This window comes from Vitis riparia, chromosome 4 (genome assembly GCF_004353265.1).
Source record: "Vitis riparia cultivar Riparia Gloire de Montpellier isolate 1030 chromosome 4, EGFV_Vit.rip_1.0, whole genome shotgun sequence".
Classification (NCBI taxonomy): domain Eukaryota; kingdom Viridiplantae; phylum Streptophyta; class Magnoliopsida; order Vitales; family Vitaceae; genus Vitis; species Vitis riparia.
In genome coordinates this window covers 2,132,705-2,149,819 of record NC_048434.1, presented here as the reverse complement: position 1 = coordinate 2,149,819, position 17,115 = coordinate 2,132,705, and the positions used below count along the sequence as shown (strand labels likewise).

Below are 17,115 nucleotides of genomic sequence, written 5' to 3'. Positions count from 1 at the left end.
ATATTGATCATATCAAAAAGGTGTTGTCGATCAGAAGAGATGATACGGTATCGATATCGAAAAGGTATCACAATCAAAGGAAGTCATATATGTACCCTAATATCATATCAGCTCCAATGTTGTATATTTTCATACGGTCTAAATTTTACCATATACTTGAATGGTTCAGATTGGAAAATTTGGTATGATACTAAATCCACATCATAGATTTTTTTTTTGTTAATTATTAAAGTATTTATTTATTTTTTAAAAATTTAATTATAAAAAAAATTTTGGACTCTTCGTTTTCACTAAATTCCATGCAACTTTTGGCATCTCAAAACTCCAATTATTTTTTTTTATAAACAATCTGTTAGTGCTGATGTTGTAAGCTTAAGATGACACACACTTCACACAGTATGATCTGGTCCATTTATAATTTTAAAATTATTATCTTATATTATATATATATATATATATATATATATACTGTGCATTTATTTTAACATATAAATAAAAAATTGAGTAGTCCACCTGGCAAAAATTAAAATAAATAAATAAAGGCTTCCACCCCACTTTACCAACTTTATAGCATTAAAATAAATACATATCCTATGAAAGGAAACATTAGCAAATTGAATTTTTTTTTATTTAATTCTTTATAAGTAATTAATAAAATTTAATTTAATTTTAAGTAAATGGGGTCAATACAATCATTTTCTTCATATTAATTTCCCTGCCAATTTTCAATGGCACTTGGCATTCTGGAATCCTAAGCCAAGTCCTGTTTAGACAACTCCACCACTACCTTCCTTTTCCTTGAAGTAGGTATAGATGCTTGTCCCATTTAATCTACAATCCCTAAAGTCTGTGGGGTTCACTGTCACAAAGATTTTTCAACCACCCAATTTTCTACTAATTCAATAAATATTTGATATTTATTTACTTAAAAAAAATTAAAAAAAAATAAAAAATTCTTTAATAACCCTTATGAGAAGGAAGGACAAAAGGAGGAACCCCAAAGTACAAAACCCATATTTAATTTTCATTTAAAGGCACATACACCAAATGGGTTCAAGCCAAAGCTTTTGTTTTTTGTATTTACATGTATATGTAGGAGATGGGAAATGCCCCAAAACTAATTTTTTGGAGTTGACCCACCACGGGAGACAAGAGACAAGAGCCAAGAAGGCAAGGGCATGGAAAAAGGAGAAAGAGAGCTGGGTATGGATGACAATCCCATAATGTTTGAGGATCAACTTCTTGAACTAAAAACCAAAAAGAAGCAAATGGGAAGAAGAAAGGAAGAAACAAATAAATAAATAAATAAATAAATAATTTGGTGTAAGACTTTGACGGTGGCCACTCATTTGTTATCTAAGGCCAGAAGGGTCAGCAGGCCAAGTTTTTGGGGGGAACCCACCACCACATATGCAGCCAATCTCCACCGCAATCAGGGCACACCATTTGAATAGTAGTGTTGAATAAATGTTGCTTTGTCATATGTGATATGCATTGAGAGTTAAGGGTTCTTTAATCCAAATTGACTTCATATATCGACATATAGGTTAAGGTCTCTTTCCTTTCCGGGTGCATCTGGTACCGGGAATAGAAATGAGAATAGACCACAATGCCTGCCTCATCACGATGCCATATAAAAAAGGGAATCAAATTTGAGCAAACCTGTCCGGGTGCTTCAGTAATTGGCTAGAACGAAGGTCATATTGTAAATAAAATTCCACAATTCTTGTTTTGATTCATATCGTTGATTGAATATCTTAAATTAATTAGTACCGTAAAAAATATAAAAGAATGGATCATAAAAGTTTCATTAAATATGAAAAATGAAAAATTATTGTGAGGATGAAATTTGATTTCTATAATAATGAATTTTCTTTTATTATTGTTTTAAAAACAATTTAATTCTTATTTTCTCTTTAAAGGTGTATTTGACACATGAGATTAAAAATGGAAATAGAATTGGAACGAAGAAAAATCATAATATCATGTATGAGAGAGAAATCAAAATCCTATTGAGTTGAAATAAGAATTGATAACTAAGAAATGAAATTGAATTTTTAGAAATGAAAATACACCACAATGCCTGCATATGTCACGATGCCATATAAAAAAGGGAATCAAATTTGAGCAAACCTGTCCGGGTGCTTCAGTAATTGACTAGGACGAAGGTCATATTGTAAATAAAAGTCCACAATTCTTGTTTTGATTCATATCGTTGATTGAATATCTTAAATTAATTAGTACTGTAAAAAATATAAAAGAATAGATCATAAAAGTTTCATTAAATATGAAAAATGAAAAATTATTGTGAGGATGAAATTTGATTTCTATAATAATGAATTTTCTTTTATTATTGTTTTAAAAACAATTTAATTCTTATTTTCTCTTTAAAGGTGTATTTGACACAATTGGAAGGAAGAAAAATCATAATATCATGTATGAGAGAGAAATCAAAATCCTATTGAGTTGAAATAGGAATTGATAACTAAGAAATGAAATTGAATTTTTCTTTCATTTTATATTTAGCATTCCAATCATGACTTAAAGGTGCATTTGGTGGGTCGGAATGAGAATAGAAACAAGATGAGAAATGGAAAAGAATCACAAGATCATGTACAAGAAAGGAATCAAAATACTTATAAAAGTAAGATTCCATTGGAATCAAATTAATATAAACAAAAAAAAAAAAAAGGTTGCAATCGGAACGAGTAAAAGGTCTACTTAAATTCAAACATTTTTTTTAAAAAATAGCATAAAAATATTAATAAAAATAGTAACCATGGATAAATATTTTTAGAAGCCATTTCTATTTATATGTATTACTTGAAAAGACAAAAAGACCATATTTGGTTTCCAAAAATTTTGAGAGAAAATGGTTAAGGAAAAAAATAAAAATGAAAAGTAGAAAGAAATAAAAAATGAAGAAAAAAAAAATATGGGTTTAAATTTAATAAATTACTTTTATATCTTTCTTTAAACTTATTTTTAAATAATTTAAAAATATATAAATTTTAATTATATTTTAATTTTTTATTTTTTTATAATAAAACCATATATATATAAAAAAAATATTTTTTTTTCCTTAATATTTTTTTAGAACCAAATATAGTTTACATGAATTAAAGGAAAGGGAAAATTAATTTATGTTATCTTTATTTCCAAAAAATTTATATTATTTTTTTTAAGAATAAAAAAATTAATATAATAAATATTACCTAAATATTTATATATTTCATATTTATCTAATTTTTTTAATTATTCTCTCTCTCTATATATATATATATATATATTGAATTTCCTTATAAAATAAAAATTAATTAAATAACCATCTCCATGATAATAAATAATTTTTCAAAATAAATAAATAAATAATAAAATAAAAAAGTGATACAAACGGTTCCAAAATGGGAGAAAAGGGCGGTACGGGGAAGTATATTTTGGAAGGTGATGAGAAGTGGACAAGGGCGTAGGCCGCCCGTTCCGGACGTGGACGACCGCCACGTAACTGTAGCCGAAGAAGGAGAGCGATTGGGTTATTCAATGCTAACACTGCTCCAATCCCGTTTTTCCCCACCACTTTCTCTCTTTTGGCGCGTGCCTTCACTCTCTTTTTGATATAAAAGTCCATTTTAATAATTGTTTGGGTAATTTTATTAGAAGAAATTATTTAGAGGGTGATGTAAAAGTTATAATTTATTTATTACATAAGTTTTATTTAATGAAGAAAATTATTTTATATTTAATAAAAAATTTATATATTAATATTGTCATTTAAAAAATTTATTACTTTGGTTTTAAATTTTTATTTTTAAATCTTAATTCTTATTACTTTATACTTAGTCTTATCTTAATCTTTTTTATTTTTTATCTCAAGCTAGTTCCATTTTTTTGAATCTAATTATATTTGTTCATGTCCCGATTTCATATATTTGTACTCTAATATGATGACCTAAATTTTTTTTTTTTTTAAATCAAAATGCTAAGATTGGGATGTATTGATTTATCACCTAGAATTTTCCTTTGAAAATGTTGATTATATCATCATTTGTGTTATCATTTTTATTAGATGAGGTAATGACCGAGTTTAGGATGGGGTAAAATAATTTCATCTTTGTCCATTAAAAAAAAATTAAATAAGACAAGATGGGTATGCAAATTTCTAATATCTGTCTATTACTTATTTTTAACTTTTTAAAAAATTTATTTTAATTTTTTAAATTACATTAAAATAAATTTATTTTATGAATAATTAAAATATTATAATTTTTATAATTTATTTTATTAAAAAACAAATTTTGTTTTATTATATATATATATATATATATATTAATAATAAGAAAATAAAAATTAAATTAAATTAAATTAATTTTTATATATAATTGGATACGAGATGTGACAAGACAATACCTTAAATGTGATATGACGTGTATCCAATAAGTCCTGATTGTCATTCCTAATTTTTATGACTTTTTTTTAATTAAAATATTATTATGGTTGGCACATCGTATCATCAATTTTAACATTTTTTTAACCAAAAAGATGATTGGATATGCTGACAAACTTTTATATTATCCCTAGATTTGGTTTTTAGAAATTTAGAGGAGCATAAGGAGAGAAAATAGACTGTTATTGGAAATTAAATAATTTTAAATATATAAAATTTTAACTAATTTTAATTATATTCTTTTATTTTATATGATAAACCAAAAATAATAATCTTTTTTTTTTTTTTCTTCCTTGGTATTTTCCGAAAACTCAAATATCACCTAAATAGATTTACATGACTTTTTATTATATCCCATTAATAAAAATAATGATAATTTTTTTAATGATTTATCAATTGGTAGTGAAGTTTTAAAAGGTTTTTTTTTCTTGTTAAAAATAATTGTAATTTTGAAAATTAAAAAAAAAATCTTAAACTTAAATTTACTTCTTCTTCACATTTCACATGGGCACCATAAATAAATTCTTTAAGGCTATGTTCACGAGAAAAATAAGAAAAAATGTGAGAAAAAAAATAGAGAGAAAAAAGTGGAAGAAAAAAAATAAAGGAAATAAAAAATAGATTCAAAGTCAATAAACTATTTTATATGTTTCTTCAAATTCATTTCACCTTTTTTTTTTCTTATATAAAGATTAAAAATTTTAGAATGCATAAATTTATAAATAATTTTAGTTATATTTTATTTTATTTTATATGCTTTATACTAATATCAAATGTGAGAAAACAAATTTTCCATACTATTTTTTTTTTCTTTTTTTTAATACTTTTCAAAACCAAACATAACCTAAAGAAACAAACAAGGCTTAAATAAAATAATAAAATACTTTTTGAAATATTAAAAAGGGTTAATTTCATTAGGTCTCCTTTGAGATCTTGGCTAAATACAACTTGTTCCTATGGTTTGAAAATTCATCAAATAATTTCCTTATTTTGAATTAAAGATGAGGTGAGTGCAATATCAAATGAAAATGGGAGTCATTTGATGAAATTTCAAATCAATTGACATTAGTCAAAACATCTATCAAGAAAAGAATTGCAATAGCTGAATGATGGTTTGCAATACCAGTCAGTCATAGATCCTAGTTACTAAATCTAATCCTCCACGAAAAGTAAGAAATTCAGCATATTTTGACCAATTCAAGTTGAAAAATAGGGTTGATCTCTCAGCAAAACTGAGATAAAGTTGAACTAAAAGATTCAAATTCAAGATAAATTCATGAAAAAGTGGGATACAGGGAGATCAATGAAATTAACTCTATTAAAAATCAATCTTAAATTGGGCTCAATCGTGTTTTTTTTTTAAATAATTCTTAATAAAAAAAATTAGGGTCCATTTGACAGAGGTTTTTAAAACTTGTATTTAAAATAATTAACAAAAAACCGTTTTTGACTTTAGTTTTAAATTTTAGTTCTTATCACTTTATACTTAGAGGGTGTTTGTTTTTTAGCTTTTTGTTAGAAGTAATTTGCTTTTAAACTTTAACTCGTTTGTTTTTCTACTCTTTTATGACTTATTATAAACTTTTTACAGAATATAAAAAGTTAAGATATTTGACTTTTTTTAAATAGAAAAACCAACATGTTGATTTTTTTTTTTTAACCTTTTAATGCTTAATAGAAATAAAATATTACAAAAACAAACCGTTTAATACTTAATACTATTAAACATTAAAGTTCTATTTAAAATTAAATAAAAAACAAACACCACCTCTTATTTTATTATTTTATGCCTTAAATCTTTATTATTATTATTATTATTATTATTATTATTATCTCAAGCTCATTTCATTTGTTTGAATCTAATTATATTTGTTCATGTCCCGATTTCATATATTTGTTCAAGTTTTTAACAATCAAAATGCTAAGGTTGGGATGTATTGATTTATCACCTAGAATTTTCCTTTGAAAATGTTGATTATATCACCATTTGTGTTATCATTTTTATTAGATGAGGCAACGGACGAGTTTGGGCTGGGGTAAAATAATTTGTTTTTCTCTTCAGAATTCCACAAATTTAATAATACGAAGGAAATTGATTTTTTAAAATAAATATAAGGATATTTATAAATTAAATATTATTTGATAGGCATAAATAAATTACAAAAAATCATCCTTTATTTTTAATAATTTCTCACTTTAGTTTCCAAAACTCTTCTTTACCTTGTAGGTAAAGTGGATTTTAAACTACTTCAATTTTTTTTTTAAATTTTAATTAAAAAAAAGAGAATTAATTGATTGAAAGGATGAAATAATCCTTAAATTTGTAAAGGATATTTAATTAAAATTGATGAAATAACTCATAATTTGTAAATCTAATCCTTCATCTTTTGTGGGCCCTTTTTGACAAAAATACCTTAATTTTTTTCTTATAAAAATAACATTTTTTGAAACCTACATATAGATAATCGAAATGCTAAAAGATATTTATGTAAAAAATTGGTTACTTTTCAAATTTAAACACAAGGGTTAGATTTACAAATTTAGGGATTATTCCATAGCTTCTACTCGATTAATTCATTTATAAATCTAACATCCGTATCATGTTTGGACTTAAAAAGTAATCAATTTTTTACATAAATGTATTTCAATATTTGGATTATTTACATGTATGTTTTAAGTGGTGTTTTTTTTTTAAAATTTTTTTACTTAATTCTAAATAAAATATAATACTAAATAGTATTAAATAATGTTAAATATCAAGTTGCTTATTTTTTAAAATATTTTATTTCTATTAAATATTAAAAAGTAAAAAAAAATCAACATATTATTTTTAGCACTTAAAAAAAACTGGTGGTGTTTATTTTTAATTAAAAGTAACCCATTGATATCAACCAATACAATTAAAGTAAATTTATTATTAAAAGGTTTAATTTAGTAATGTTGATTGACATCAACATGTTACTTTTAGTTTAATAGAAAAAATCAAATATTTTAATTTTTTTTATTTAATAAAAAAAACAAACACGACTTTTGTATTCAATCAAAAAATTTAAGAAATAAGTAGTAAAAAACCAACAATTTGAAATAGGCAAGGAAGTTTTATTAAGTAAAAAGTAAAAAAAAAAACACTTATTTTGGAAAAGAATCATTTAGAACTTATCTACATAATTAGTTTATAATGCCTTTATTGGTCCATTTTCTATTAAAAAATTAACCATTTTTGGTTTATAATGTCTTTATTGGTCAAATTTCTTTTAAAAGTGCTTTTACAACTAACCAGTCTGCTTTTTAAAAGAATTAATTATACAGACATTACTTCAAATGATTTTAAAAAGCTTGTAAAATTAATGTAAGAGAGTGCTTTTAAGAAACACTTTCAATAAATCACTCAACTACTTCCGAAGAATATTACCGTTAAAAAAAGATTTTTTTTGGTCAAGATTTGGAAATTTTCTAACTCATTGGTTAAGATGGGTGGAAAATTGACTTGGCCTTTTGTTTTTTTCACCATGAGTATGGAATAAGATGACCAACACATCACGTTAGGGTACACAAAATTTGAACATTTTTAAAAATTAATCAATCGGAAAAATTAAAGATCTAATTTTAAAACCATTGACTTAGAAAATTCAAATAATAATAATAATAATGAATATGAAAAAAAAAAACTTATTTTTACACACTTATATAAAAATAAATATAAAATCAAAACTCTTTAAAAATAATTCAAATTCCATGCACTCACGAGTCAAATGTACTACTTATATCATTAAGGTTATATTTGGTTTTTGAAAATTTTGAAGAAAAATATGAAAAAATTATGATGAAACTAGACATGAGAAAGTTATTTTATTTTATTTTAGTTTTTATTTTTTTTAGTACTTTCTTAAAACCAAACATAACATAAAAGGTAGTCTTTTTATTTAAAAAAAATTACATAAAATATTAATTATTTTTAGATATCTACTTAAAATTTATTTGTTATAACTTATAATCTTGAGTTCTTATTTTATGTATTTTTTATATATAAATATATGAAAACACACTTTTTTTTTTGGGTGTTATGGATATGGAATATAATTACATATGAGACATCTAAGTGAACTTTTATTTGGAAAAAATAAATATTTTTAGAAAATATAAAATCGTAAAGAAATAAGTAAATAAATAGTAAATAAGTATATGTGTGAAATGTTATATTTTTTTCCCTAATTTAACTTCAAAAATTATATTTAATTAATTAAAAATATAACTAATCATGCTAGTATTACAGATAATTCAAAAATATTGAAAATCAGATCTAGAAATTATAATCATGATAACTCTAGGTCTGTTTGGCAATGAGGATAAGAATAAAATTATTTTTGGGGACCTTTTATAAAAATAAATCATTATGGAAAATCATGAAAATTTAAACGAGGTTGTGGTACACAAGTGGAGAGAGCGCGTGGAGCGGGGGAGGGGATAAAGTGATAGCCCAAAACGCTGCGTTTTGGGCAGCGTTTTGGGAGGGTAGGCCTGGTATTGGTATAAAATCGGAGGGGGAGCGGATTGAGGACGCAGAGAGCGAAGCAGCTGTTCATACCACACAGAATTTTTCTCTCCCTCTCTCTTTCTATATATTTCAGTGTGGATTGGACTTTTCTCTCAGCTTGTTTGGAGAAGGAAATTACAATTTAGGGTTTGAAGTTTGCGTATAAAAATAGGGCTCTACCCTCATTCAACTCCTCATCATCCTGTCTCATCTCTTTTCTCTCTCCGGGGGATTCCGGCGCCTTAACAGATGGCCGCCGATAAGAGCATCGGGCTGGAGGAGATCAAGAACGAGTCCGTGGATCTGGTATTTCTCTTCTGTGCTTTTGGTTTCCGTGAAAATAATGCGAGTTGATGGCGGATTTTTCTCATTCCTGTTTGGTTTCCAAGAAATAGTGAAAATAATGGAGAATGGTGTTTACTGTTCAGTTCACTGTTCTCTTTCTTTTGTTCTTTTGAATGTTGAATTTTTGTTTGCGTGCGTTCTGATCAGTTCGTCTGAGATCTCGTCGTGGTGATTCTTTTTGTTTTCTTTTGTTTTTATGATGATGATCTTGATTATATGCTGTTCTATAATTAAGCCGCTATTCCGCGATATGGATCTCCGGATTCCCTCGTGGTTGTGGTTTGTGAGGAGGATGTGGACTTCCAAGCCATGGCTTCCGGAAATCTTACTCTACTTTTTTTTTTTTTAATATTATTTGTTATTTTGAGTCAAGATCTGGTTTCCATCACATCATCATAATATTAGGTATACAGTTTCAAAATTAGATAAAAATTCTTGATTAAAAAAGTTGAAAAAATACGAGTCGGAAATACTGTAGCTTTGATCTTGTTAATTAGATTTTTTAGCCTTTTTGTTTCGGTTATATATGTGTTGGCGGCGTAACTTTTCTCGAGTCTTGTCGTCGGTGGACCTTCGGTAGGTACATCGAACTTTGCACCTCTCCCGGCCACCGGTGATGGAGCCCACCATGTGGTGGGTCAAACGACGATGGGAAGGGTGTGTGCTCAACTTGTCTACTGCTTATAATTCAAGTTGCCTTTTTTCTAGAGTCCACTCTGGTCGGCAATTTGTACTATCCAGTCGGCGACCTGAATCGTTCACAGGTGACACTAGATTTTTCACCTTTCATGTTTTTTCGGGAGCTAGTGTAAACGCTCTTGGTCACGTGGAGTGCGATGACAAGTAGGCCACGCTTCTTTGAGGAACGTGGTGAAAAGGGGTATTATGTTAATCACGATGAGTTGTGGTACTGAAGCGTTCTTCGAACGCTTGTTTTCACGCGCTATAAAAGAGGCGCGTGTGTTCAGAAATATTCCTTTTTCTTATTTGTTTATTTGTTGATACCTTTCCATTAAAGATCCTTTACTCTAATATTAGTGTTCCACTCCAGGCCCGAGTTAGTGCTTTCCCACCGTGTACTCGCCAGGCTTTGTTTCTTTTTCATTTTTTTCTTGTCTTTTCATCTCCACGCTTTCTTTGCCATCTTGGGATTTGGGTTTTTTAGGTACTTCCGTGGTACTGATGCCTCAGGTTCTTTAATATATTCAAAACTTGAAAGTGTGTTTTTGTTATTCATTCGTTACCGGTTACCGAGACAGCTGCCGGTGAACACTGCAAGTTCTACGCCAGCCATGTTTACCGTTATACTTGTCGTCTTAAAATAATTAAATTGAAATACTTTACTCTTTGAACTTGCTTTTGGTCCATGTGGGAAAAAATTAGCTTTGACCCAATTAACTCCAATTGTACGTAAGGGGTTCTCCATAAAATATCTCCAGTTTATAATTTAAACAAAAGGGCTTTTTTTTTCCATGAATAGGCCCATTCATGTTGGTCCTTGCCGAAAAATCATTCTGGAAGGGTCCCAATTTTCTGAAGAAATCAGGGTTTATTTTCTTTTAAGGATACGACTTCTGACTTCTGACTTCTGTGTTTGACTTTTGTTAAGAACAATTTTATGTTTGACTTAATAAATGTTGTTGTATTTAAAAAGAAAATTGGCTCGATGGTATATTTCTGAACTTCTGAAGAAGAAACTTACCGTTGCCCAATTAACTGTAAATGTACGGTAGCCCCATAATAATGCAAATGGGCTTTTTGCCATGAAGGGGCGCATTCATATTGGTCCCTGCTAAGGGGATCAGTTTGGAAGGGTACCAACCCGCTGAACAAATCTGTGAAAATGGTCTCCCATTTGTCCGACTTCCGAGACCCCTGGGTTTGACACTTCTCAAGAAAAAAATATGGGTTAAACTCAATTTTGAATTCAAAAAGAAAATTAGTTTGATTGTGTATTTGTGAAATTTTAAATCATATTTAAAAAAAATTAAAAATTACGTAAAATATTGTCAAGTAAAGCTGATTTCAAAGGGGGATAAATAAAAATGTATCTATTTTTTGCTTTCAACGTGACGTTGACAAGCCCATTTTCAAATAGATGCAGAAAAATTTTGTTAGGTAATTGCTAATTAAACTGGTTATCCGGTTTAACTCAATTATGCCTGAAACTGTATCGGCATGAAGCACGGTCTTTATGCACTTCAGGATGTCCTCTGTTACAAATGGGATCAATGCTTGTGATTTATGTGTATATTTGCAAGAGAAATTATCCGATATTTTTAAGTGAGTTGTTGCATTATATTTAGTTAAGATATAAGATTTATTTGCATATTTTAAGAATTCTAAACTTTGTTTCCTTGTTTATAGGAGCGGATTCCTATAGAGGAAGTGTTTGAGCAGTTGAAATGTAGCAGAGAAGGTCTAACATCAGATGAAGGAGCCAGCCGGCTTCAAATTTTTGGACCAAACAAACTAGAAGAGAAAAAGGTTTGTTTATCGTTCTCTCGACCTGTTACTTCTTTTCCAACTTGTTAGTTTAATCCTTATGGTGATGAAGATGATGGCTTATTGTTTCGCCAACAGGAGAGCAAAGTCCTCAAGTTTTTGGGGTTTATGTGGAATCCTCTGTCATGGGTTATGGAAGCCGCAGCTATTATGGCTATTGCCTTAGCAAATGGTGGTGGCCAGCCTCCAGATTGGCAAGACTTTGTTGGTATCATTGTTTTACTGTTGATCAACTCCACAATCAGTTTTATTGAAGAAAACAATGCTGGTAATGCAGCAGCAGCCCTAATGGCTGGCCTTGCTCCCAAGACGAAGGTAAAAATACCACCATGCTCAAAGTTGTAACTTTGTCCTGTTCCTATTTCTTAGGTTTTGTTAATTTCTTATGGTGACATAATGTAGGTTCTTAGGGATGGACGATGGACTGAGCAGGATGCAGCTATTCTTGTTCCAGGAGACATAATTAGCATTAAATTGGGTGATATTGTCCCTGCTGATGCCCGTCTTCTTGAGGGTGATCCCCTTAAGATTGATCAATCTGCTCTTACTGGAGAATCCCTCCCTGTCACCAAGAATCCTTCGGATGAAGTATTTTCTGGTTCAACTTGTAAACAGGGTGAAATAGATGCAGTTGTAATTGCGACAGGGGTGCACACCTTCTTTGGTAAGGCTGCTCATCTGGTGGACAGCACCAACCAAGTTGGGCACTTCCAGAAGGTTCTCACTGCCATTGGTAATTTCTGCATTTGCTCTATTGCTGTTGGAATGATTATCGAGATCATTGTCATGTACCCAATACAGCACCGCAAGTACAGGGATGGAATTGACAACTTGCTGGTTCTCTTGATTGGAGGAATTCCTATTGCTATGCCTACTGTTTTGTCTGTTACTATGGCTATTGGTTCCCACAGGCTCTCCCAGCAGGGTGCAATCACTAAGAGAATGACGGCCATTGAGGAAATGGCAGGCATGGATGTTCTCTGCAGTGACAAGACAGGAACACTGACCTTGAACAAGTTGACTGTTGACAGAAACCTTATTGAAGTGTTTACAAAGGGTGTGGAGAAAGAACACGTGATCCTGCTCGCAGCCAGGGCTTCTAGGATTGAAAATCAGGATGCCATTGATGCTGCCATTGTAGGAATGCTTGCGGATCCGAAAGAGGTACAGCCTTTGCAATTTGAGTTGTTTTTCCTTGTTTTGTCATAAGATCCCATCAGTGTTCAGGCTTTTACTATTCTGGGCAGGCACGGGCTGGAATCAGAGAGGTTCATTTCCTTCCATTTAATCCTGTAGACAAGAGGACTGCTCTAACATACATTGATGCTGATGGGACGTGGCACCGAGCTAGCAAAGGTGCCCCGGAGCAGGTAGCTAACCTTTGCATCACCTTATTGGAAAAAAATGATTCAAGAAACCTTTATAGAGATAAATCGGATTTCATGTGGGTCTCCTGCTTTTGAACAGATACTAAACCTTTGCAACTGCAAGGAGGATGTTAGAAAGAAGGTGCATGGAGTGATTGATAAATTTGCTGAACGAGGACTTCGATCTTTAGCTGTTGCTAGACAGGTATCAAATCTAGCCCTGGTGTATCTTTTAATAAGTTAATGGAACCCCCTTTTTTTCTTACTGTTGATTCTATGATTTATTTGCAGGAAGTACCTGAGAAAACAAAAGACGCTCCAGGAGCACCATGGCAGTTTGTTGGTTTGTTGTCTTTGTTTGATCCTCCCAGGCATGATAGTGCAGAAACCATTCGAAGAGCTCTCAACCTCGGTGTCAATGTCAAGATGATCACTGGTAACAATAATTAGTATGCTACAACTTTTATTTTTCACCTGATTCCTTAATCTGTCCATTATTATTTATTGTTTCTGTATTGTATAGGTGACCAACTTGCCATTGCCAAGGAAACTGGACGAAGGCTTGGAATGGGGACAAACATGTATCCCTCTTCTTCATTGCTTGGCCAAGACAAGGATGCATCCATTGCAGCCCTCCCTGTGGACGAGTTGATTGAGAAGGCCGACGGATTTGCTGGAGTATTTCCTGGTAGGTTTTGTTGCTATGTTGTGTATTTGCAATTGTGATTTTTTTTCTTGCTAACATTATCGGAGTTGCTCCTTCTAAGGATTTTTACAAAATTTATGGATTTTTTCTTGAAAATGAATAAATTAGGAATATCTTGAATAGTATGAATACACTACTGATTTTTTGTAGATTTTTAAGCAGGTTAACATATTTAGTCACAACTATGTGTCCCTTTTCTTGCCTACATCATAGGAGTTGCTCCTTTAAGCATTTTTGCACAATTTGTTGATTCTTTTCTTAGAAATTAATAAATTAAGAATGTCCAAAATAGTGTGATTAGAATTTTAAGCATGCCAAATATATTTAGTCACTACCCATGCTTCTCTAAATTTCATAGTTTTTGCCCATCGTTTAAATTTTTCTTTAATTCCTTAGTAAATTATTTTAACAGAAAAACCCTCCAATCCTGAAATTTGCATGATACCGCAATGTTCTAACGCACTGCCTTTGCTTGTGATAGAACACAAATATGAAATTGTAAAGAAGTTGCAAGAGAGAAAGCACATCTGTGGAATGACAGGAGATGGTGTCAATGATGCCCCCGCTCTGAAGAAGGCAGATATTGGAATTGCTGTTGCTGATGCTACTGATGCCGCCAGAGGTGCTTCTGACATTGTCCTCACTGAACCTGGGCTCAGTGTCATTATAAGCGCAGTGCTGACCAGTAGGGCTATCTTTCAAAGGATGAAGAACTACACTGTTAGTTGCATTTCTTGCTCTTTTTGCAGCTACCCTTTAAAATTTAATAGTTTTACTCTAAAAGTGTCTTACTCCCTTCTCTTTTGGACGCTCTTTTGCAGATTTATGCAGTTTCTATCACCATCCGTATTGTGGTAAGTGCATTAAAAAATATAATTTAGAGATGCTTAAAATATTATTAAGCTGTTCTGGTTATAGATACTAACAAATACATTTCTTCTCTTTGTTTCCAACTTGGCAGTTTGGTTTCTTGTTTATTGCTCTCATATGGAAGTTTGACTTTGCCCCCTTCATGGTTCTTATTATTGCCATCTTAAACGATGGTAAGAGCATAACTTAAATGAACTTTTAAGTAAAGAATTCAATGTTATTTCATCATGAGCTTCCTTTTAACTAACATGAATCTACTATTCCCTCTAGGAACAATCATGACAATCTCAAAGGATCGAGTGAAGCCATCACCACAGCCAGACAGCTGGAAACTGAAAGAAATCTTTGCAACTGGGATTGTGCTTGGAGGTTACTTGGCCCTAATGACTGTTGTATTCTTCTGGGTCATGAAAGATACCGACTTCTTTCCGGTAAGAAATGTTTTATTTATTTTTAAACTTATAATTTTAGAGACAGCAGCTTCAAATATTTTTGTTCATTCACATTGTTTATTCCTATTCAGGACAAGTTTGGTGTAAAATCAATAAGATATAGTGAAAATGAAATGATGGCAGCCTTATACCTACAAGTGAGTATTGTGAGTCAGGCCCTCATTTTCGTGACAAGGTCTCGAAGCTGGTCCTATATTGAACGCCCTGGGCTTCTCTTACTCGGTGCTTTCATTGCAGCTCAGCTGGTAAGAACGTACCTAATATGCTGTAGTCGTCATCATGATGCTTGTTTTTGGAGCTTCCATAGTACCTGGTTCAGAAAATAGATATTTAACTTGCTTTATTAAACATGGTTAACCATCTTGTAATTGACAGGTTGCAACTGTGATATCCGTGTATGCCAACTGGGGTTTCGCAAGGATTAAGGGAACCGGCTGGGGTTGGGCTGGAGTCATCTGGCTGTACAGCGTTGTTACCTATATTCCCCTTGACATTCTGAAATTTGCTATTCGATACATTCTGAGTGGGAAAGCTTGGGATAATCTTCTGGAAAATAAGGTATTGTTGAGTCTTTAATCTTTGTATAGATATGCTGTATGTGGGCTTGGGCTTTTGATCTAATAACTTTTCCCTGCTTTTATATAACAGACTGCCTTCACTACTAAGAAAGACTATGGAAAAGAAGAGAGGGAAGCACAATGGGCTGCTGCACAAAGGACATTACATGGTCTTCAACCACCTGAAACCAGCAACATTTTCTCTGACAAGAGCGGTTACAGGGAGCTTTCCGAGATTGCAGAGCAAGCCAAACGGCGGGCTGAGGTTGCTAGGTAAGCAACCCTTTACATCATGATCATCATCATGCAGGAGTAATTTGTTGGTAGCCCTGTGAAAATGAAGAATTGTGAATTATAAAAATCACAAACGTTTGATAAAATAAAATTGTGGTTGCTAGGCTTCGAGAGCTGAATACACTGAAGGGGCACATGGAGTCGGTGGTGAAGCTGAAAGGATTAGACATTGATACGATTCAACATCACTATACAGTTTAAAGAGCAAGAGTCTTGAAAAAAGAATAATGATGACCTTTTGTTCTTCTGCCCCCCCTCCTCCCTTCTCCCCAACCCGGAAATAGAAAGAGAGGGAGAGAAACAAGATGATGAAGACAGACTTTTTTTTTTTTAAGTGGTGAAGTATTTATATGTTTAGATTAGGGAGTGATAAATTTGTTAGGTAGTTTTTATTTTGTTTGTCGTCTATTATTTCCAAACTCCATCTCAACGTCAATGTTGTCCTTTGGAACCAAGTATCACCCCCCACCCACCTACACAGAAGCTTCGTGCTCATTTTTATTCTTCTTTCTGAATGACACCAACTACACAGAGGCTTCTGCTTCTTTTTCCGTTTTGCTTCTTTTCACCTATTTTTTAATATATGGCCCATAAATAGGCTGCATGATGCCTCAGCTTTTGAGAAGTAACATATTTCTTCAATCAGACAAGTTCTTTCCGATTGTCTCATCTACACAAGGATACTAGAGACTATAACAATACAAGATTTTGTAGAACTTAGAAAAACTAGAAACGTTTTCTAAAATCACTATCAAACACTTTCTTAAAACTCATTTGACAATGATTCTAAAAAACACTTTTAATCTTTCTAATACTTGAAATTTTTTATAGTTTAAGTATTAAAAATACTAGAAATATTTTTTAGAATCCTTCCAAAAAAGATGTGTTATACATTTTACGGACATTTGGATTGAAGTGTTTGTTGAAATATTATTTGGATACAAAGAGCACCGAATGCTTACCATATGTTTTTTTTGGTAAAATTAAATCATTTTTGGAACCATTAGTTTTTTAAATTAAATGTCTACCATTTGTAAGAGT

At 31.0% G+C, this 17,115-nt stretch overlaps 1 protein-coding gene across 1 annotated transcript; it reads left to right on the top strand.

Annotated features, from left to right (window-relative positions):
* Positions 1-9,004: 9,004 nt before the first annotated feature.
* LOC117912355 (plasma membrane ATPase 4-like) lies at positions 9,005-16,671 on the top strand. Its single transcript, XM_034826909.1, has 16 exons — positions 9,005-9,284; positions 11,691-11,810; positions 11,907-12,143; positions 12,231-12,992; positions 13,076-13,198; positions 13,296-13,400; positions 13,487-13,631; positions 13,719-13,883; positions 14,383-14,621; positions 14,723-14,755; positions 14,863-14,944; positions 15,042-15,202; positions 15,295-15,468; positions 15,599-15,781; positions 15,872-16,053; positions 16,179-16,671. The coding sequence occupies exons 1-16, from the start codon at positions 9,228-9,230 to the stop codon at positions 16,273-16,275; spliced, it is 2,865 nt and encodes a 954-aa protein (XP_034682800.1). The 5' UTR covers positions 9,005-9,227; the 3' UTR covers positions 16,276-16,671.
* The last annotated feature ends 444 nt before the right edge of the window (positions 16,672-17,115 follow it).